The sequence below is a fragment of the Panthera onca genome, chromosome A2 (assembly GCF_046562875.1).
Source record: "Panthera onca isolate mPanOnc1 chromosome A2, mPanOnc1 haplotype 2, whole genome shotgun sequence".
Classification (NCBI taxonomy): Eukaryota; Metazoa; Chordata; class Mammalia; order Carnivora; family Felidae; genus Panthera; species Panthera onca.
This window is the reverse complement of record NC_138340.1, coordinates 49,454,482-49,478,931: the sequence shown is the minus strand read 5'-3', so window position 1 is coordinate 49,478,931 and position 24,450 is coordinate 49,454,482. Positions and strand designations below refer to the sequence as shown.

The 24,450-nt window shown below is 38.0% G+C and overlaps 1 protein-coding gene and 1 long non-coding RNA gene across 4 annotated transcripts in view; both read right to left on the bottom strand.

The window, feature by feature from the left end:
• Nucleotides 1-24,450, bottom strand: part of GRM7 (glutamate metabotropic receptor 7) — an 869,802-nt gene that overhangs the window by 42,338 nt on the left and 803,014 nt on the right. For 2 of the 3 annotated variants that reach the window (XM_078442794.1, XM_060631627.2), the window contains 2 exons: nt 14,651-14,897; nt 9,061-9,152 (listed from right to left, as the gene is read on the bottom strand). In XM_078442794.1, the coding sequence (XP_078298920.1) occupies nt 9,082-9,152; nt 14,651-14,897 (318 nt within the window). In that variant the 3' untranslated portion in view covers nt 9,061-9,081. The remainder of the gene's footprint in view (nt 1-9,060; nt 9,153-14,650; nt 14,898-24,450) is intronic. The other variant, XM_078442795.1, reaches the window with a different exon arrangement.
• Nucleotides 1,357-7,731, bottom strand: LOC132678799 (uncharacterized). Its single transcript, XR_009609826.3, has 3 exons — nt 4,374-7,731; nt 4,146-4,267; nt 1,357-2,166 (listed from the first exon to the last, which is right to left on the bottom strand). It is a non-coding gene; the product is annotated as an uncharacterized LOC132678799 (long non-coding RNA).

Genomic DNA, 24,450 nt, shown 5'->3' with positions numbered 1-24,450 from the left:
ATGCTAACCAGTTTAAATGTAAACCCGTGTTTGTGGCTAGTGGGTACCATATGAACTGAGCAGCTACAGCTTAGTTGGTGATATTCATAAGAAGAATAACAACTAATTATTGAGCGTCATATATATATATATATATATATATATATATATATATATATATATACCAAACATTATGTTAAGCATACTACGTACACTTATTTAATCCTAATCACAACCCTATGAGGTAGTAATATTCTACCCCTTTGGTAGAAGAGAAGTCAATGCACAGAGAATAAGCAATGCACTCACCCACTTTTTTTTTTTTTTTTTTTTTTGCACCTGGTCGGGCAGAAAAGCATCACTGAAAATTTAAAAATGGTCATCTCTTTGGTAACTTCTGGGCTGATTAAATTCAGAGGTGACCTACTGAGTAGCTTGGAAAGATTGCAGAAAGATGTATCAACTCCTTGTGCCTACAAAAGTCCATGACCTGTGGCCCTCTGCAGGAACTAGAAACACTGACCCAGCTTCTCATCTGATGTTGTCATGGAGATTCAGCCTTAAACAAAAAGATGGCGCTGTTTTTGGGCTCCAGGAATAGAGCTCAGCAATTAGCTTCATCTTTATTTAGTTTGTAACACCAGCCTGGAAGACTCTCTCGAGAGGAGACCTGGAAATAGCTTCTCACAGTGCTAACAGACAGCTAGAGATGATTTCCTGGGAACATCGTGGATGCCATGTGTGGGATAAACTGGAATATTTTTTTTAATCAGTCATTTTAATATCTTGGAAAACACTCAGCTCTCTAAATGATCACCATCACATCAACACCATATTGCATGTGTTGATTATCAGGCAGGGTTTAAAGGAAAAAAAAGTTCCCAAACCTGGATGTGCATCAGAACCTTGGGGAAGCTTGCGACATTTTGATGAGCACCAGGTTAGGAAACAAAAGATATAAATTAGACTGAAGTATAAATTTTAAGGCATTTCAAAAAGATTTCTTCTTCAAAGATTTTCTGCCATAAATAGAATTTTAAAATTGCTCCTTGGTATTTCCTTAAATACCTGAATACTAACAGTAATATGTTAATGTAACATTGCCACAGTGGTGACCGTGTTGAATGTATTTATGCCTAAGTTCAGGAAATATGTGCTGTGTTATGAAACTGAATGGAAGCAAAGTGTGTTTAAGTGTGGTTTCTCAGGTATCTAGTTACTTCAGTGAACTTTTGGCTTTAAGACACCATTGCTCCAGAAATGATCAATACTGAACAGGTGAAAGACAAGACAGGAGATGTATTGATACTCAATCTGAAAATCCTGCAAGTTTTTCCAGACAAAAATCAGATACAGATGGATTACTTGCACTCTCAAACTTTATTACATGTGGTACAGAAATAGAATGGGTACAAGAGATCACATGGAAAAGGATCAGATTGGAATCTCCAAATTCTTTCCTAGAGGAAACACAAATAGAAAAATTCAGTTAATGTTAAGTGACCTAATAACAACAATGATAGTTAACATTTGAATAACTACTGTGCCAAACTCAGTTCTAAGTGCTTTACTTTTATGTAGTCTTCACAACTACCCTATGAGGTTATGTTTTACAGATGAGGAAACTGAGGCACAGAGAGATGATCTTTTCTAAAGGGTCAGCATTTTACCCACTTGGCATAAATGAGGCAGGGTATCACATGCTGACCCTCTATTTCACTTCCTTTTACTTTGTAGGGGAGTTAGGTAGGAGCCCCCAGTGATGCTATAGTACCTGCCTCTTTACCCAGGATGCACTGAGAACCCACTACCCAGGGAGGGAATGGATTTGAAAGGGTCACATCACAGTAGGTCATAGTAGGGATCTCTTTCTCAATTTGATGGTATTGATGTCTTTCCTAAATAAAGCCCCTAGAAAAGGTTCTAATGGGCTAAGGTCTGAAGACTTCCTTAGTGTAATTTCTCATGGTTTTGGAATATTGAGAGGACATTGACGGTATGTGAGGAGGACCACCTAGGGACTAAGCTTGTCCTGGAAACTGGAGAAGGTCTCTTCATTACATTCATTGGTGGGCTGGGTAGCAAACCTTCCTCAGGACACTTAGAAGGATGTGAAATGATACTTGCCTTGGACCACCGCCTGACTGTATGCCTGTGCACATGGCCAGGTGTGCTTGCACTTTTCACCTGAATAGAAACAACAGCTGAAGTCTCAGTCTGGACTCAGGCAAACCACGGCAAATTTAAATGCAAAGGAAATTTGCAAACATGACCAAAATGAGGAATAGAGGAATTAAGTTCCTAGAACAAAAATCTAGAATTTCTCATGCAAACCCAGGGAGGCCAGCTTAATCAAATTTTCAGCTAACACAGATGATAATGACTCTGGTGCCCAGTATCTTTATGGGGCTTCACTCCTGCAAGAGCAGAGAGAGAGAAAACAGGTGATGAAGCCATGGTGGCAATTACCTTTCCACATTTTTGGGCTAGGGACATGACAGTTTTTTAAAAATGTTAGCAAATCCTTTTCTGAGCTTAATTTCATTAGCTTTGGTTCTCACGAGGAGGGAGAGTCTGCTTACAGCCATCAATATATGATGACTTGGGACTGTAACTCTGAACAGGCTGCACTCAGCCCAGGCTGACTGGTAGGTCTTGAGTTTGTTATTCAATGGATTTCACTGAATTCTCAAGAGTTAAACATTTTCAAGTCTAGAAGACCCATGTTCTTAGAGCAACAGCTACAGTCTTTAATTTTTCAGACCAACAAAAGAATTAGAGAATACGTGGAAAGAACACCAAATAGTCTCATCATTTGCAATAACATCCAGGAAGAAAAAACAAAAGAGGGCACATCTCATTTCAAAATGACCCTTAACTCAGATTACGATTTCTGTCTTGAAGCCCTGGAGGGCCTCTAGAATCAAACGATGAGAGCCATAAATGTTGATAAGATAGATTATGCAGACTGAAACTCATTGTGTCCCAGTGCATTTAATTTCAGAAAAGTTGATTAAACAGGACTATGGCCAGAAGCCCATGTTGAGACATCCACTGTGCCATTGGGAAGTTGTGTGTGTCACTAGGAAGTTGCCTCACTGCTCTGAGCCTCAGTTTCCTCATATGTTAAGTGGGGACGGTAAATCCTCTCTCAATGGACAGTTGTAAGTCTGTAGCAAAAGGTATAATGTCCAACTATTATCGTCATCCTAATTGATATTATTATTATTATTATTAAATTGCTATAAAGTGTTATGTGAGTCCCTTTGAAGACTGAGCTAAATGAGCCTAGCTCTTCAAGGAAATTCTATATTTGATATAAGCTTGATAAATACCAAACTTCAAAGTACCAACAAAGATCTCTGAGGGGTTTTGTTAATTGATTTTGTTGTAGTACCCTAGCCTTGAAAGGAAACAAAATGTGTTTTCACAAGCAAAGATTAAGGGACTCTGTTCCACTCAGTCATTATTCTGTCACTCAAGACATACCCCAGAATGATTATTTGTACTTAAAATGCTCTTCAACTTGCCAGCCAGCATGGAGTTACCTGTCGAAGTTAATCATATGGAGTGGTTCATGTATCAGGCAGTATGAGCCTATCTGTCCCACAGCAGTCTCACTGAGTGACTGATAACATTCTGTGTCAATTTCACCAAGCCAAAAGACTATTACTGACCCATCAAAAGACCAAAGTGACCCATCTCGAAAATAGAGCCTGTTGTACCTAGAGAAAAGGTTGCCCGACTTCATTGGCAATCTAGATGTCATTCCTTCCAACTTTGATGGTTTACGGTAACCAAAAAATGTAACCACATAAAAAAAGGAGAAAGCAAAACCAATTAAAATAGCAAGATGATTAGGGACTAACAGTCCTACCTCATATATGCACATCCTTTATAAAGGAAGGCTTTTATTTACACGATTCCATTCAAGCTTCATGGTATTCCCCTGGAGAAGAGCATGCTCCCATCTTACACCAGAGGAAACTGAAGATCACATAGGATATGACTTATCCAAGATCACAGAGGTTCGTGAGGTGATAAAGCTTATGCTACCTCAAATAGGAGAGCCACCATTAGGGGCTTAGCCCAGTTTTCCCTTTTCTTGGCCAGAGAAAAGAAACAGCACACACAAGGTCATAACCAATACTTGGACCAACACTTACGTGAAGTGGGATTGCTGATTCTTGTCATGTTCTTCTAAGTGTTTGGGTCACTTCAGCAAGAACAGGCTTTGGACACATTTGCTCAGTCCTCTTAGTGCAAGCTGGGGTCCTCAGAGGTTACTCTGAAAGAAGGCAGCAATATAAAGGGAATTCAAAACTAATCTTACACTTGAAAAGAAAAAAATAATGAGAATATTCATGTGGATTGTAAAGAGAAATAATGATTACCTTTGATTCCTAGAGAAAGTTAATTTAAAATGCATCCAAGTTCCATTGTACAGCCAAAAAAAAAAAAAAAAATCTGCGAAGCTGAGACATGTCTTTAGAAGGCAGAAATAAGAGTCACCGTCACTTGAGTCCTGAGAGGATGCTCATTCCAGTAATTGGGAAGAAGAAAGATTGTACAGATTAACTGACTTTGGTTTAGGATATACTGTTTTCTTTTTAAATGCAAATGATACTTGAGGCCTAAAAGACAAAATCTGTCCTAAATGCCAGTCTCTAAAAAATTAAAAAAAAATTTAAAAGCACTTAATAATCATAAAACAATGAAATTGATAATATTTTTGTTTTTACCAAATTAGAAGTGCTAACTACTTAAGCAAGTGCATAGGATCCATTTCCAGTGGTAAATTTGAAGTTCATGTGCCCTTTGAAACACAAATAGGGTATCAGTAGTCCATAAAAGGAAAGAAGTGGGCATAAAACTTTGTTGATTTTATACACAGGGTTAGCTCATCAAAAGACATCTTAGTTAATTACACAAATGCAGATATAGCATTGATTGCCAGTTTTAAGAGTTTTATGTAATAACTACGGCATAGTTTTGAAACCTGTGACATCAGGGTAAAAAAAAAATTGCCTTTCTAGGCAGTTTATAACTTTTAGAGGTTTTGTCTGGAAGAATACAGTTCTACTTGCTGAGTCTGTCGATGCGGAATTTAGTTATTATGTGTACATAATGTGTTCTAGGTAAGTTTAGGAGCCTTTAGTATGTGAGGTATTATACTCCAGTCAATCCATGCACATTTTCTGAGAACCTAGTATTTGCCAGGCCCTTTGCTACAGGCACAAAGATACAGGTGACTCAGTCCCTCTACACACCAGCTGCTTTCCTGCATGTCATTCCCTGCAACTGTCTGCCTCAAAACATAATACTCCAGCCTCACAGAACTGCCTTCTAGTCTCACCATATACCATATTCTTTTGTACTCCGGGTCCTATGTGCATATTTGTTTTCTGCCTTTTGTGACTTTTCTTTATGGTTGCCTGTAGTCCTTCATCATTTGAGACCAGCTCAAACAAAACCTGGGTGATGCTCTCCACCTATAGCTTGCTAGCACTTGGCACAGACCTCTTCTAAGAGGCGTTGCCAATCTGAATGATCATTTCTTACCTTCGAGTCTTCCATCAGATCTGGGCTCCCTGAGGGTATCGTCCGCTTCTGTCCCCAATTCCTAGTCTGTCCAGGGCTGGCCCAGAGGAGTGGTGCTTGACAAACATTTCTTTGATGGACCCAACTTAAAAATGCCCTTAGCGTTCACAAATCCTGGCCAGATGATGTGCTGCCATGATTAAATGTAAAACTTGACACAATTGTCATGGCTTTGGGGCATGATGTAAAAGTTTTTTATGCTAAGGGTACATATTCTAGCCATGTGAATTTTCATCCCATTCTTTAAGTTGTCCTGAAGATGTAGAACTGAGGTGGCAAATGCTAATTGCTTTTTAAGGATGCTGAGATGTCAGACCCCAAGGAGAGAAATAATGGTATTTCACAGAACTCTTAGGTAGAAAGAAATAGGCCAACAAGATTTATAGCTGCATTTATTTCTAAGGTGATTCTATGTCAAAGGTCGGGTAATGTACCTACCACATTCTGTGCTATCCTATACTTACAGAGTGTTTTCAAAATGGATTTTAAATTGACAGTGTCTCCAGTTAGTGCAGAGATATCACACTGAAGGTGAAAGAGGGGAAGGGGGCGGGGAGCTTAACATGATACAAAAACTTAGTCACACAGTTCCAAAAAGCTTTAAGATGTAAGATAACCCCATTATAGTAATTAGAAGAGACGAGAGTATTGATTTTTTTTCACAATACCAGTTAATAAATTAGTGAAATGTCAATAATATTAGAACCAGCGCACTTGCTAGGAGGAACATATGTTGTAAAAACAAGACTCAGGGCTATTATTTGCAAGGCTGAATTAAGTTCAAGTTTTAAAATCAGAACACCATCCAGTGGTGTGAAAATTTACTTCCTAACAAAACAACCTGTTTCCTGACCTGGTGATGATGCCAGATTGATTGTGTTTCTATTGCTTAATTGCATTTTAAAATAAATGTCATTAGATTGATAACCCTCTGCAGGGTTTTAAAATCCACAAACATTCAGACGAGATGCCAGGAGGACTGATTCAGCTGATGTCTGGCCTGTGGTGTTTGTCAGAGACAGGATGTCGACTGTGTTTTCAAGCCAGATTAGGTTCTGTTCTGTCTGAATTTGGACCTGCTTCCTTCAACCCCCTACAAGTAGGTTCCTGCTTGTAGATTCTGCCTTTGCTAGAGTGTGGGGGCTGAAACAAGTCTTACTAGCCCAGTAGTACATATTGTTTACTCTTGAATCTACAAAATTTCCTTTACTGTTTTGTCTTCCTAAAAACAATGCAGATATGGATTTGAACACACAACTTTATGTGCCTTTCTCCACTGTTCTGCTGAGATTTCCTGTCTTACTGTAACCTGAAAAGGCAAATCACTCCCCTTTTCAAGTAAATGTAACTTAGACCAAATTCCAAATTATTTAAAATTTTTATTATTTATTTTGAGAGAGAGAAAGAAAGAGAGTGCATGTGCGCATGCAAGCAGGGGAGGGGCAGAGAGAAGGACAGAAAGAATCCCAAGCAGGCTCTGTGCCATCAATGCACAGCCCCATACAGGGCTTGAACTCAGGAACCAAGATATCATGACCTGAGCGGAGATCAAAAGTCTGATGCCTGATCAACTATGCCACCAAGGTGCCCCCAACTTCCCAATTATTTTTTTTTTAAGTAGCAGTATGAGATCATTATCATTAGTGTGTAAAGACACTTTTACATGGGCAGAAAAGGAGAGCACCCAATCATAATCTTTGAAACAAGAAAATCCTAGTCAAAACTTTATTCTGAAACAGCACATCCTAAAAGTATTTTTTAACTGAAGAACATTTTCATCTTGTATCCTTTAACCCAAAAGGCATCAACTCTGAATGGAGCTAAAGAGAATTTTTAATGGATTGAGATTAATTCTATCATTTTCACCCAGGGAAAATTCCTTCTCTTTTATTCTCAGGGAGTCTCATGTAAACGGAGTGTTCAAGTGATGAGTTGCAGTGTTTTGACAAGCCCTTGGTGTACAAAAAAATTGAAATCTCACTGGAATTCCAATATATATTCACTGGGAGGAAAGAATGCCCTATTTAAAAACTAGGACAGATCATGTTGATATGGAAAAAGAATATAAGTATGTGAACAATATATCCTAAATTAAAGACTGAGTTGCAGGCACCCATCTAAAATCAACAGGAAATGTAATTACTCTGAAAGTACTCTTGTCCTATCTTACGGTGGTGCTAAATGCCCCATTATAAATAAATAAATAAGTAAATAATAAATAAATAAATACAAGACACACAGCAATGATCTGATAAAAGTTCCATGTTAGCAACATAGAAACAAGGAAGACTAGCCTCTATTAGGAAGCACTATTTCCCCCTCCCATGATAGGACCTCTCCACTCTCTCTTGGAATCTTTCTACAGATTGGTTTCTCTATTTTGTAGCATAATACCAGGTTTAAAAGCAAATCAAAAGGCAACCTTTCATTCACAGCCACCACATGATTTTAATAACTCTGCTCCATATTTTCCACTGTTTGTTTTTCCACAGTTGGGAATACTTTGACTCCATCTGGATAAGGATGCTGGTCAATATAAGAGTTGTTTTGCACTACATTAAACTATTGTGGAGGCTAAAGGGTGGAAGTGTGCTACTAATAATAAATAACAAAATAATAATAAAGTCACAGCATATATGTTTTAGTGAGAGCCTCAAATAATAAACTTCAGTGATGAACCAATGATTACTTCTATGCCTGCTCATTCCTGTGTCTAGTTCACACATCACACCATTCACCATTTCTCTAAGCTATTAGTTTGAACACCTTTGGTATTTATTGATAATTCCTGGGTTTGACTAACATTAAGACTCATTTTACACTCTTGAGGTCTTTCCTTGAAGCTTTCCTTGCTCAGTGTCACATGTTATGACTGCAGTTGGTTCCATGCTTCTCTAAGGCAGAACTATGAGCCACAGATCATCTTCAACACACTATCAAGCCCATCCGGCAATGCCTTTGTGTCACTTTGCTGTAAAGAAGGAACTGAGACTATTTTGGGTTTAAGATGGTAAGGCCATTTGTTATTTTTTGAATGAATACATTTCTGGGAATGTATTTAATAAAAATAAACCAGAACAAATGTTTTTGCTAGGCTTGTAAAACATTCCCCTTCCTTCTAAGTTGCCACATCAGCTTCTAAAACCAGAGCATGACAACACACATTTAAAAATAATCTCTCACCATCAGTAGTTTTAAAGTAGACCATATAACAGAGTGACCAGCACCAATTCCACCACTGTTGGCTACTTGCTCAGCAAAGACAAATGTATACACATCCACACACATGTTCTCCAGAAAAGAAATCAAGTCTATGACCTGTAGCAGCTGTCTGCACTATGCTGAGCAAACAGATTGTCTTTGAAAACACGTTTTATCATATAAATGATTTATAGGTAATCATGCAGTTTTCATGGAAACATTTCTTTTCTCAGTAGAGACAAGAACATACAAATAAATAAAAATTAGATTGTTTCTTACCTTTTAGAAAGCAGGCAAAAGCTATACTGTTGGTGGGATAGTGTACCAAGTAACAGACTTTTGTACACTCTTTCTTACTGGTGGTATACAGTCTACAGGAAAAGTAAATATATAGGTATGTATAAAATAATTGTGCAAACAATATTCCTTTTATTCTTTTTTTTCCTGTTTGGAGAAGAGGCTGCCATAGAGACCCTGGACATTATGCCCACTCTTTCAGTGGGTTCAAAAGACCTTGGTAGACCAGTTCACCACAATTCAGGTACCTCTGAACATGGGAGTGCCTCTTGATTTAGGGCAGTCAGGGTTTAGTTCCTCAAGCTGGAGCAGTTGGGGGAGCCAGCTCCCAGATAATTTATTTATGTGGTCAGAGTTTTCTTTCCATTGCCATCCTCCCTTTTTTTTCTCTCATCCTAGTCCAGCTATAGTGACCAGCCTGCATGGTTAGTCCAGCAGGATGAAACAGCATAATGTTGAGAATGTTAGAGATCCAAACAAATGAAGAAGCAAAACAAAACAAAAACCATAACAAAATAGCACAGCACAGGAGCGTGTTCCAGAATTTTCTAGGCATCATTACTTATGTAGGGTTTGGTGCCCGCATCCATTTTCCAACAGTTTGAGTTTTTTTTTTTTCTTAATCAAATGCCTCCTTATATTGACAACTCAACTATTTTATGTAATAATTCCCTTGGAGAACAACAGAAGTTTTCATGTATATGTTTTCCCTATAGTAGGTGCAAAAAAATGGTAGTAAAAAAACAGCATCAGAATATAAACTTATATTTAAAATATCTTATTTTAGCTTTTCTATTTTAGGCACAAATTATTCTTCTAAAACATGCTTTATCATAGAATGTGCTCATTGGCCCAGTGTACGTCTAGCCTCTTTCTCAGAGTTAATCAGTCATACATTCTCATATCCAAGAAGGAGGTGTCCCAAGCTGTCCATCTGCCTGACATCTTTGGTTGCTACTGACCTTCCAGAGTCTAAACTATCTGCAACCAATCCAGATACTTGAGGACTTTCTCTGCACTACCTGGGGGCATTGGCTTAGAAAATGGATGGCAGTTTAGGACAAAGATAGCTTAAGGCTGCTTATCATTTTGCCCTGTGATCCTTTACAAGGATAGCATCTGAAACAGAGGATAATTTGCAGAGCATCTTCTGGTTCTGACCAGTCCAGGTGAGGGAGGCAACAATTCTTATCCACCCATCCCTATAAAGCCATGCTGCCTCAGTTAATATTGTTCATCCAACTGGAAAAGGGTCCTGCTGGCCATCAATAAGCCATGTCCCAAGCACAACGAGGTCTTCTTGTTTATTTGGCATCTACACATTTGCCATGAACATAAATCTGCCAAGTAGCAATAGAAAGTATAAGGAAACATGCTGAATTCAGGCTGCAGATGCAAGAACCAGAGGTTGAGGTGCCCTTCTTCTTAGAAAGGAATGTGGAGAAGGCATCATGGTGGCCAGATCTAAAGCTATCTGAAGTAGGTCAGGTTCTTATCGTCTAGCAACAGAAATCTTGTTTGTGTAAATAAAACTTCAACAAGTAGCTGAGCTACACCCCTATACACCCTACAATTTTTCAGCCTGAATGCAGAAGCCCTTGCCCAGCTCTGAATATCTAATGTCAGTAGTGCACAGATAATGTTACAATTTTAAGATTTACTCTTTGTGTACACGCAAATTTTTCTTTTCAACAATGGAATTCTAATGGAAGAAGCAGCCTTAGAGGAAAACTGAGTTTCTTGGGGAAAACCCAGGCAGTGCTGGGGCAGTTGTAATTTCTGCCCATGGTAAGCCAACAAGCAAATTCATTTTTATATAGACATGTAGTTGCAATGTGCAGTTGGATGAGGAGAAGCATGCATGCACCAGATGGCAAGCTGCAATGACGGAGCAGAGCTGTTCAAAATGAAAACACTCAAGACTGAAATACATTGAGACTAAGTGTTTAGAGCAACAATGAATAAAGGGACATTTCTGCTTCATTATTTACTTTGCGGCTTATACTATAAACCCATCTTCCTCTCAGATACCCTCCCTCAGAGAATAGCGGATAGGATGTCCCCTTTGGAAAGACATGGTCCTTTTTCAAGTATATGGTCTGTGCTTTTGTTTCTTTTTAACCCGACAGCTTAATTTCAGCATATAATTCCTTTGTCTCTGTTATTAATGCTTAGAAATTTGATACTATTTGAGCTATATTTGATATTAAATAGAATATAATATTCCTTTGCATGAGAATAGTCTTACTGTTTATTTTCATTAATTGAACTTTTCATTACTGCTCTTACCCTACATACATACATTTTTGCATTGGTCAGGACTGGCTTTCTGAATATAATTACTATCTATGATACCACTATTTCCAGATTAGTGTCTCCTTTTGGATCATTTAAAATAACTAATTGACTGCATTTTTATCTCATCTCAAATGTTTCATCCCTTGAAGTTGACTTTGTCCCGGGTCAACATCACTGCTAAAACTTTGGGAGGCATTTCCAGTATGTGTCCTAGATAAAATATTGCCTATTAAGACATAATAATTTCTAGAGATGAGCTTTCTGATATAGTAGCCACAACCACAGATGGCTATTTAAATTGAAATTACTTAAAATAGTGTATTTCCTTAGTTAAGTAACCGTATTTCAAGTGCTGGTTTGCCACATACGACTAGAACATTTCCATCACTGCAGCTGGGTCATCAAAAACCCCAATGTTTGGAGGTACATGAATCTCCTCCTATGGTTCAGCAAATATCTATTCAAATTACTTCTGTTATTTTAGGGAGTGTCTACACAAAACCAAAAGAACTAAAATGGTTTTTAAATTGTTTTGGACTGCTTGTAAGACAAGGACTCTATTTGATTTCATTTTCCCCTCTGGGCTATTTACCTTTGCTCTGTGTAGACACCAAAAAAATCATTGACAAAACCCAATAAAACTTTTTCATGGGAAGGCACCAAGTGAATTCCAAACAGAATAGTTGTCAGGATTGGCATTAGATAATAAGTTATTTATATTTTTAAGTAAGTAAGATGAGGCCTCTACCTGGGCAGCCTTCTTTGAGCTCAAGTTACTCCTATCTTTGTAGATAACACAGCAAGCAATAATACATTTCACAGCACATTTAACTCAAGAGTCTGCCACAGACATCATTATATTCTTTATATGCAACTTGAATCACCAGTTGAGGAAACCAAAAGAGTAATTTCTGCTTTGGAATTATGACATGCCCCTTAGGTTCTAAGAAATAGGACAGCAAAGAGAAGCAGGCATGGATTTGAGACTCAGACCTGGGTTTCAGTCCAACCTCCACTGTTAACTATATGTGTGACTTTGGTAATGGCACTTAATCTCACTAAGCCTAGGTTTCTTCAGTGAAAAAGCAATTCTCATTCTACAGAGTTACTGTGAGGGGTAAGAGATCTTCCACACAAAGCATTTTGGATTAATAATTTCAAAGTGTAGCTATTGCAAGTATTTTTAGTCGTATTAATATTGCTATTAGTGTTAGCTATTAGTGTTAGCATTTTACAGCCATTATCTTTTCCAAAACAGCTTCAACAAGGATAGAACCTAATCATTAAAAGTTAATAACAGTAGAAATGTTGTTTGAAAGCTAATTATTTTTAAGTAGCAAAGTACTGAGTTGTCTAAATTCAAAACTTCTAACTTGCTCATTTTTTTCCCAATACATATAGACTTTTGATCATATATTCCACTTACTGATTTTTGGACACATCTACTTAAATTGTGTGTGTTCAGATACACATGCAAAACTGTTAATGGAATGTCTCTAGGATAAGGGTTTTAAAAAATGCAAGGGGTCCTAGAATAAAACACTACAGAAGTATAAATGTGCAGGTATATTTATCAGTACAGGTATGCATAAAAATAAATGCTTAAGCATATTTGTTCGTGGAAATATTTCTTTTGGGGCATTAGTTCCATCTACCTCCATACAGCCTTGAACTCTAACCATCGCGTCTATATTTACTTTTAGGCAGAACTTTCTGCCTTTTAAGGAATAAAAGGACAATAACAATTGATATATTATTTTTCAGATACAAAATACGTTATGACACCCTTATTACATAAGTATTATTATCTTACATAAGTATTATTATCTCCATTCCAAACATTTAAGAAAGCTCAGTGATTCTCAAAGCCACACAGCTGGGAAGTGGAGTGGATGGGATTTGAACCCAGGTCTGTCTCAACCCGAAGCCTCTTCCTATGTCACATAAATTACCACAGGATTCGCCATCCACTTCCCCTCCTCTCTATTGACCATTTGCTCTGAAGACACAAGAACAGAGCCTATACATTGATTTGGTTTCTCCTTGCTCATACTGTGGTCCTTGTCTTTCCTCTTGCCTTGTCCCAGAATCTCTTCTATTAGAGGGTCAAAATAAAGCCCATGGTGTTGTTAACAAGCCTTCGGTACCTTGTCTACGTATTTTCAAAGAGTTTCACAGTATTCACTCAGCCAACTGCTTAGAAATGGAGATGAGCCAAGATCATGGATCTCTGAACAGGATTTGTCAAAAACAAACTCTGTTGCCTCCTGCTCTTTAAAGATCTCTCTCTTCCTTGCAGAGTACAAAGGATTACCTCAGAGTTCTTAGAATAGGGATTCCTTTCTGCTTGGCAAAGTTTATAACTGAAAAATGTCTTGAATGATTTAACGGACAACCTGAATCCCCCTCTACTTTAAAAACAGGAAGTATGAGAATCTGCCACATTCTGTCTGGAGCTGGTCAACTTGTTCCTAGAAAAAAAATGCTGGAAGTAGTATTTTTAATCTAAAATGCACTCTTACCACCATACTGTTAGCAAAATTAGCAAGTGGGTATTCTATGCATTTAACTTCTAGTTAAACGGTCTTATTTTCTAACAAAGTATGTCCATCTTTTTGTAGTCATTTGCAGGCTACGCAGGGGTTGCAGATATAAGCATATCAAATATAACATTTCACCCTTTATCCCCTCCCTAATGTTTTGTCTTAGATGTTTTCCCCATGTGGGGGTGTCATGAGCATGGTGGTAGATGGCCTATATACTTGGGTGTTTTCTTGTTTCTAGAAAGCTTGCTTAGTAAAGAATCCTAATGTTCTCCACATTCACATTCCAGTGAAAGGAGTTTTGCTTTCTGAGTTATTAAATATTCCAGTTTCCTTCCCACTACTACAGTTTAATCAAGTGTTAAAATTTCCCTACTGGGAAGTTGTTTCTCTAATAGGGAGAGAGCAAGAAATGTGGGTCACAGCCCGACAGGTATGTTTACGTCACTTGAAGTGTTTGGTACCAAAGGATAAGAAGGAAGGGAAGGGGGAGATTTCACACTTCAGAAGCAGAGCCTCTAAAAGCTTTTTTTTCTCATAGGGGGCAAAAATGACATGAGGCCAAGAATGAGGCAAACTCTTAAGAGCAAAAGTTCGCATTTATCCAGGAACCCACTCAGTTAAGACAAGGATGAACATAATATTTCTGCAAGGAGAGGCAGGCTGATACCACAGTTCCTAGAGCTTCCTGATGTAGTAGGGGAAGATGAAAGGAAAGGAAAGTTACTTACTGTTTGGGTCTACATTTTCACAGAGTTCTGTTTTTGCCTCCCCGTTGGGTCTGTCACTGGGTTTGTGTGACAGCCGTGACGACATGGTGGCTGCTGTGACTACCGCCTTGAAGCTTCGCTTCCGCTTCTGGACATTGAGTTCAGGGTGGAAAATGATGATGTACACTTTCGGCATGTATAGCATCCCCAGCGCCACTGATGCACTTAGGTTCATGGAGATTGTAAGCGTGGTAGTTTGTATGTAGAGCTAGGAGACACAACACACAAGACACTATTACAAATAAAATGACTGCAAAGGAAGTCTGAATACTTAACACAATGTCAAGAATGACTCTGGCTAAGAGACAGAGCATAGCAATCTCCAGGGCCTTCTCATAAAAAAAAAAAAAAAGGAAGTCAGAATGACTCTGCACATTTATCAGAGAATTTGTGCATATATTTAACTGATGGAATGCCTTTGGGTGAATCCATGTGCATGCTTGTCCTGGAGAAGTCTCCAAAATAAAGTTCAGAGTAGATCTTTAGTCAGATTTGAAACACTTCCATCACAATGGCAGATGAATATGAAGATATAAAAATCATAGAAATTTGTGTAAGGTGGTTATTTTTTATCCCCTGTATGTACACAAAAGGATTAACACTATATGATTTCTTGCTCCACAAAGACCCTGGGACCTTTGAAAGTCATGTTAGTATATGTCCCTTTCTGCATTACTATTTTTTTGAACAGATCACCTTCACCATACCTACAAAGTAGTGAGTTAAGGTTCCCTGAAAAGCAAGCCCTTGTTGCTTAGTTCTGACTTACAAAACACCACTGGTGAGGAAGTGAGATCTAGTGATGTTGGCTTGTCCAATTGTCCAATTGACAAATTGCTAATACAAAGCAAAACCATTCTGACACTGTATTATTTGTAGTTTGGATGGTGTCTCCATAACTATCCTGTCTCCTTTCACTTCTTTGAAAAATAAGTAAACAACCATTCAGTTACTGCTCAGTGTGTTAAATCATTGCCTTGGTTATAAACTTGAAAAGGTGATGGTTGATGATGGGTGTGAGAAATTGTAATATCAGCAAGGCAGAAGCTCCTTGCCTTTGTCCAGTTATGTTTATGAAGTGCCCTCTTTAGTGATCCAGAACCGCACCTCTATATATTTACATATGTTTTCATTTTACATGACTACTAAAGGCTAGATTAAATAGGAAGTGATGGATGTGTTAATTAACTTGATGTGGTAATCATTTTTCAATTATACATATTAAATCATCACATTGTATGCCTTACCTTTTTAAGGTTGTATATAATTTTTGTCAATCATAACCTAGTAAAGCTATAAATAAATGAAAACATTCATCCATCCATAAAATTTCAATTGCATTAAAAAATGAATAAATACCATGGCCTTTTATGTCAGTGGAAAACCGACAATATATTTGATCATGGTATTCCACAACTATGCCTTCCTATTGATCAGAGAATAAAATCTCCACCCTTAGTAGAGTCTATGAGGCCCCACGTGGTCTGCCCCCTGCCAACTTTGTCAGACTAATTTGCCACCACTTTCCCCCCACCCTTCTCCTCAGGTCACCATCCATATGGGTACTCTTAGGTCTTGAAGATGCTGTGCTCATTCAATCACAGAATCTTTTATACGTGGGATATTTCTTTATTCTTGTTTTCCTCTGTATGGAATGATTTTCTTCTGCTTCTTACAGCATCCATCCTAGGCTGCCCTCACCTACAGCCTCAAAGTTTAGGCCAGCTTCTTTGCTTATACACTGACAGAACTGTTGTCTTTATATCATTGGTCTCCACTTGTAATTATATACCCCTTGCCCCAATCTTTTGACTGCCCATCTCTCTGACTAGTCTACAAGTACCCTGAAGGCAGGAATATGTGTCTGTGGTACATCGTCGTGTCTGTAGTACTGGCAAACAGTAGGCACTTAAATAAACATGATAGATGAGCTCACTTGTTTGTATAATGGATGTCTTTTCCTACCTATGACTTACTGGTCAAACAGCCTTTCTTTAAACATACAAGAATTTGTTTCAGACCTATTGGCTGCCTGGATATTTCTGTAATATTTTTCAAACAGGCTCTGGTGAAGAAATTAAGAGAGACTTTGCCATCTCATGTGGAAGGAATACAGTTTTCCAAAAAACATTAATTTGAATGTGCATGTCTTTGAATGGTTTTAAGGAACTGCCAGCGGCTAACTGTATAATACATAATAATGTAAAATAGAAAGACAAAACAGTATTGAAGTAATGATCCTTTTGGTTGTGAATCAGACCATATTTTAAAAGCTCATCTTTTCCTATCAGAATGCTTGTAGTCTTTGAACTCCATTCCAATATGCCAGCCTACACTATTTAAGAAAGGCTACCATGGTCACAAGGCTTTATGAACCCAGGCAATGTTGGTTGCTTCCCTTGTGGTCCCTGATGTTATCCTACTAATAAGGACTTTGCAAACCATAGCTTAGCAGTCCAAAAAAGAAAATATAATTTGACCTATGGGACCTTTGGTTTTGTTTCTCTTTCTCTGTTCATGAGCAAATTTTACAGTTGAAGAAATCAACTGTATAGATTTAAATTCTGACATTCATCTTATAGAGTGTTTGATTTCATTATTCTCTGACTAGGGCCCATTGGGACTTGGTATTTTGTTTTGAAAGCTTTGCAGTCTTGGGGTGCCTGGGTGGCTCAGTTGGTTAAGCACTGACTTCGGCTCAGGTCATGATCTCACGGTTCATGGGTTCAAGCCACGCTTCGGGCTCAGTGATGACAGCTCACAGCCTGGAGCCTGCTTTGGATTCTGTGTCTCCCTTTTTCTCTGCCCCTCCCCTGCTTGTGCTCTCTGTCTCTCAAAAATAAATAAATGTTAAAAAAAAACTTTTGCAGTCTCTGATGACACTTCAGAACTATGTGAAAACCAACATTAATATCACTGACCGAATTCCTACTTCCATATTTCCTCTTTACACTTCATAGTGTTTAAGAATGAGTGGTCTGGAGTTAGTCTGAGTTCAGCTTTCATTTACTAGTTCTGTGACCTAGGGCAAATAATTTGGCCTCTCTATGCCTCAGCTTTTGCATCTGTAAATGGGGATGCTAATAACAGTACCTACCTCACAATGTTGTGTTGATGATTAAATGAGTAAGTATTTGTAAAGTATTTAGAATCATACCTAGAAATACTATAAAATTAATTTGGAATAAGTACATAGATATGCAGGCTTTAGTCTACAGATATCCAAGAGGTACTCGTCCTCAAAGATTCAACCCCACCAAGCCCCAAGAAAGGACCCACGTCACTTTTTGGCCTTTGGTGGGAGGATCTTTTTATTTGAGCATCAACTCTTAGTACATTCTTTTGGCAAGTTGTAATGTATTTATTTTTAGTCTCGAGGCTTTTCCTGTTTTACCTGATGTTTATTGTAAAATACATTACCCTGTTTAATCCTGAGTTTTTGACATTTTATCTTTTTTCAAATTTCTTTAGAGATATCAAGGAATCAGTGGCCAATTTGGTCCCCTTCATCAAAACATAGAGGCCCTTGATACATAGTTTTACTGAGATTAGGCCTGTTCCCAGGGCTGGCATTCAACTAAGCATCATGGCATTCTGGCTGTCTGAGGATAATCCCCAGTCGAGCAATCTCCCCACCTTGGCCAATCCTCCATGACTCAAGCCTGTGGGAAGGATGCAGATTGCCTTGGAGTTTCCATATGTTTTGATCATTAAGGCTTAATTTTATCATTACCCTAAATGAATTTGCAGAATCTAGTTTCTGTTCCTTGGTTGAATGTGGCTTTTCTAACACCTATCATATATAATTCAGCTTTTAGAACAAGAGCATTTAGGCAAGGAATTTGCAGTCAAGCCAACAAAGAGCTTTGCATATATTCTAGAACAGTTTTTCTAAAGTCTGATCCATGGAATTTGGGGCTGTAAATATGCTCTCTGTCCCTCAGCTTCCTCAATTGTCAAATAAAGACAATAATAGTTCCTACCTCATATGGTGGTTTTGAACATCTAATTAATATATGAAAAATGTTTAGTGTAAGGTCTAGGAAATAAGTAGCCATGAAATGTTAACTACTATTTATATTCTGCCTAATATTTATTTATATTAGGTTATTAGGGTATAGATCTCAAGATAAGGCTTCCTCTGTAACCATTTTCATATACTTTATATTAAAAAATTATTTTAATGTTTATTTTTGTGAGAGAAAGAGACAGAGCATGAGTGGGGGAGGGGCAGGAGAGGGAGACACAGAATCCAAAGCATGCTCCAGGCTCTGAGCTGTCAGTGCAGAGACTGACATGAGGCTCAAACCCATGAACCATGAGATCGTGACCTGAGCCAAAATTGGACATTTAGCCGATTGAGCCACCCAGGCACCCCTAAACTTTTTACGTATGTCTTATTGATTAACTAGGTTGTAGTGTCTAAACCACCAGGCCTATTTAAATCTGGTCTAACTGAAATGTACCAGTAAGTATATTGTTAGGGTATACAGATATATGCTTAACTTAATTCCAGGCAAACCTCATCTGAATCTTCTCCATGTACTTTTTCATCTTGGTCTAAGTTCATTATCCGATAAAATGCTAATGTATACTGTGAGATGTCATTATAGTTTTGTAACATGGTAGCATTGGGGTTAGTTGAGTTCTCCTTGTCTTACTTTTTATTGTTAAGTTACTAAGAAATTTGAAAAGTGGTTGGATAGTGCTCATGAGCAACTTTGAGGTTTGCCAACTCTTCACTGTGAGTTTCAGAATCGGTGTATTTGAACACTATTTTGAGAGATTTCAAGGCAAGGTATTAATAGTTGTAATAGTGACAGGTTTCAAACTTTGAAAATTATAGTATCTGCAATACTGTCCAAAGAATAACAAAAAGAAAGAAGTAAGAAAAAAAATCTTCAGGGCACAGACACAGATACAAAACTAGAACTATCAGGAAAAACTCAGTTTCAGATTTTTGGGTTCATCCAAATACTCTCATCATTATTGCTGATGTCCTAGAAGTCTATACTACACAAATGAACTAACTGTATATTTGTACTAATGAATTACCATCTTTATCTGTATAACACTTCAATTGGAAGAAGAGTTCTGGGACTGTTTGATGGCATTAAACCATTGATAGGAGATTATTAACTCATGACCACATGCTGTAAATTCACTGTTGTATTTTGCAGATAGATTCTGTGAAAGATGCCTTACTTTTTGGTGCATTCATCCACATATTGGTTCTCCATTTTTAGTGAGATAATAGCAAGTGTCTGCACTGGCCCAAACACTAAGTGTACCATTGTGAGGATGATAGGCATTTTCCCTCCATGAAGGTGCCATATTATAGTAGCAGGAGTAAGGCAATCAAGAACCAACTAATTCCTAATGCATTAATTGTTCACCAAATCCTGTTTCATACAATGTATATTTGCCCCTGTTTTCTCCTCCTCTTGGCATTTCCTCTGCTGACATGTTGTGCCTCTGACACCTTATTTATATTTGATACTTAATCCAGTGGTCCCTTCTACATAAAGCATTCCCTATGTCTCCAGTCAAGTCATTTCTCCTGTTAGCCACTTTCAAAGGTACACTCCAAAGAGCACATAACCTGATCTGCTCAGAAGAGTACAGCCAGTTAGTTGGGCTTTAACACTTACTTTGAAAATGCAAATTCATCCCTTGGAGACTTATATATTAGGGAACAATTTGAGCATAACACAAAGTGCATGTCTCCACGTGTGATTTCTTCCCCACGAAATTCTGGATAAGCACAGTAAACAGCATCCAGCTATACCCAGCCATGCGGGAATACACAAAATGGACACACACACACACACACACACCTCAAACACCTTCCTGTGTCCCCCTTGCACAATTTTATAATAAATCACAAGCAGCACACTTCTGGCAACTGCATCCATAAGCAAACTTTAACTCCTTTTTTAAAGATAAAATGCCATATTTATTGTAACATTTATGCATTTCTTCATTGAAATTGTGTAAAACCATGCCACCATTTTCATTAGATTTCTTTCTTTAAAAAAAGTCACTGGTGACGTTTTTGAGGATTGTGTCCGTAACCCATTTTTTCCCATAAATCTTGTGTTTTTATTGCACAATTTTGCATAATATGGTAATTTTTAAGGACATATATGTCACATTGTAGCAGAAATGACTAGATAATAAGCACAATGACTACTAAAAGTGTGCACTTACTAAATTCTGGTTGAACAAAAAGTTCACTTGAAGCAAATATTCTTGGCATTCACCATTGTTTTAAGAAAAGTTATTATTTGTAGTCTGTTAGTATTATTATTTGTGTGTCCCCGTTTCCTTATTTCTAGAGTAGAGATAATAATGGTACCTATCTTTGGAGGTTGTTGGGATCAAATGGGTTGACCACTGTGAAATACACAGAAGTGTGTACAGCACGTATCAAGCACTCAATCAAGTGTATTAGTGTCTGTTTATTGGCTATAACATAAAATAGTTTTCCATGCTGTTTTTCTTCATATTATCTTAATACATTTCAAGATGATGATCTTTCTTATGAAATGTGAATCGCAGCCTTTTGGAGGGAGAGGCGTTTCATTAAGTTTGCTTCTATTTTGTTTGAAAGTATTCTCAAACCACTATCTTATCTGTCATTGACTTTCATGAAAAATAATAAATTTTGTGCATTCCCAAGTGACAGTTGAGAATTGGGACAAGAAGGCCTTAATGGAGTCTTTAAGTGGGATGAGAGACCCATACCTCATGACATCCCAAAGTCTTTGTAACAAAAATGAAAAATGTGTCTGATGGACTCACAGTAAAGAGGAAGGATATGTTATTGCCTGACGGAAGTTTAGAACATTCATATGACTAAAGTGAAATGAAAGTTCCTGACAGTTAAGACCAGTGTTTTAGTTAAGGTTAAGACCACCTGCATGCCTTGTTTCCTAATTAGAGTAACCATGTTTTTGAGAAAAAAAAAATAATGACATATGGTTGGTGACGGGACAAGATGTTTGCAGTTGGGACTTGCTCAGTCATCTGGGGGGGTCAACATATTGAGGGCTCTTGCTCATACTGAGTTATCAAGTAAAACATGATGATAAAAGCATTCAGGACAATTATGGGGCAAATCTTGCTTTGTTGGAGTAGAGTCACATCTTCTAAAAGAATGACATTATGGAAAGAGTAAGATCTTTTTCATTAGAACTGATTTAAAATCTTGGCCCCAGATTGTTGGTTGGTGACTTTGGACAAGGTATTTCACCTCTGGCAAGTGACACTCAAAATTCAGGCCCTAGCAATTTGTTATCAGAGTCTCTGATATATAAGCTTTCCTTATTCTACCACTACCATGGAGATCTTCTCACTATTGGAAGATTAAAAGGTATCATGTGAATAGTAGTGCACAGGGTCTGGAATAGGGTGGGTGCTCAGGAAATGCAGGTGTATTTATTAGAGTAGATGGCCCCATCTTCCACAGATCATTTTCATGCTATTCTCTTTAGACCTCCTATCTTTGATGAGGTAATAAAAAGGGGAGAGAGGTGGGATATACATAAAGAGATACACACACCAAAGAGCATAGGCCACATTTTGTGGATAGGTGTCTGGCATAGAAGTATAAATAATGAAGGCAATCAGATGATTATTGGACAAGATGTAGTTTTACTGTGTTTTGTTACCGTCATTTAGTATTTCTAGGCAGACATGATACATCTACACACAATTACATTCTTTATTTAGATGGACATAAGACAAACAGTGCTGGTGAATGTAAATCGATTTTTAGGATAAGTGATTGTGTCATGCTTGAAATCACCCACACCTCAGTTCCTTGCTCTTCTGACCAGAAGCCTGGTGCTGTGTTTATTCCAGTGAGTTGCTGGTAGTGCAAGTGACCACATGTTTGGTAATTTCAGTGTTTTGTTCCCTACGACATCCTCAAAAACTGCAGACCACCTCAAGAGCCATTTCTTCCAGGCAGTCACTTCAGATTGTGCCGGACAGATAGAAGTATAGCCTCCACACACTGATACATACAGTTTCTTTCCTCCACCAGCTCTCTGACTCCTCAGTTTTGATTTCAAGATATTTTTCTCCCTATAAGTCAGAAGATTTGCTCTTTTTTATATAGACAGTCCTGGCACCATTTCCCCTGTTGTGTATCTAAAAGGATATTTACCATTCCTGCTGGTCTGAGATTCCCCACAATTGTTAGGTCGATGCCTTGCAGTGATTTAACATACAAAGGTAAAACGTTTTCTTCAGTCAGCCTGGAGAGATACACTTCTGCCAGATTCCATTGGCTTCCTTTGAACTCTTGGCCACATTCATCAGGAGTAAACCTACCAGCATTTTTATAGGAAGCAACATCAAATTCTTATAATGTGAAAATGTTTGTTTGCATCTCACTGGGGAATACATTAGGTAAACTATGATGATGTTCTGTATGACTTTGCAAATAAACAAAGTAGATTTTTTTAAAAAAAATAAGTCTGAACTTAAAGTATTCTGTTTATAAAGTTGTCACTTGGAATGTCATTGGAGTTTCTGTAAGTGCTAAACTGTGTAATCTTGCCCACTCTCAAAGTCATCTTTGTAGTTCTTTTTTTTTTTTTTTCATCTTTGTAGTTCTAATGAACATAAAGAGATAGAAATCAAATGAAAATATTGATGTCAAATTAATAGCTAAAAGAAAGAGATAATCTTTGCATTTATTGGGCATAGTCCATGTGTTTTAAGTTGGACTTGTAAAGTGTTCATTGAAACTGGACCTAAGAGTGTCATTGACAAGAAGACAAAGCCAGGCTCTTACTAAAAGAAAGTGCATTCTTATCTCAGTTTTCAAACCATTGACAATGGCTCTCTGTTGAACTTTGACAAGTTTTGATCATCCTAATCATATAGCTTTCTCCTTTCTCTCTTTAGTTCTGGCTGTGATTTCTGTTGATCTTCCTCTGTTTCTTTTGGACTGTATCTTTTCCGTCTTGCTGCTGAGCAATGGTACCTTTCTTTTTGCCCTTCAAATTCATTTCCCCTTCCATTAGCTCAGCCTTCCATATATTATCTTTGCTTCTCTGCTTTTCCACTGCCACCTGTGTGGCGGTGTGCAAGTAAATAGAAGCAGGCCCCTGAACCTCTGCCATGGCGGTAGGATGCACTGGCACCCACTGCCACCCCTGGCTGATGGGCAAAACACTTCAACAGCTAGAAAGTAAGCCAGCTGAATTGCCCATGGAGGGGTACCTTATTCTCTGAACTCCTCATGAAGGCCCTCAGCTGTGTAACGGTTTAAGCCCCAAAGGAGAAAATAATTGGAATGAAACTTAGAAAATTGTAGACAAATAGTTGCTCAAGCCTATGGCCCTAACTGGAACAGTGAGGGCTCTGAGATTAGGCAGAGAAATAATACCCATTCATTATGCCAAGAGAAATATAGCATAAGGGAGTGAGCCTAGCTAAGGAGTAGTGGCTGAGTGGTTCATGGTTTTCATCCTAACCTCACAAGATACCCTTTGCTTTGCTTCTGTTTGCAAGGTCTTGGGTCAGGGATCTCAAAACTGCTATTTCCTATCTACTTCCTCTCAAGCCTGCAGTCTTGTCTTCTTCATCACCTGCTCTGAGTTTGTCTTCCTAATTTTCCTGGACTCCTTACCAGGCATGAGAGATTTTTCCCAGGTGTCATTTCTCTTTACAACTCAGTGCTGAGAGCAATGATTTTGGGGGCTTCACCTGTCCTGCTGCACCTGCTCAACTTACCATCACACTTG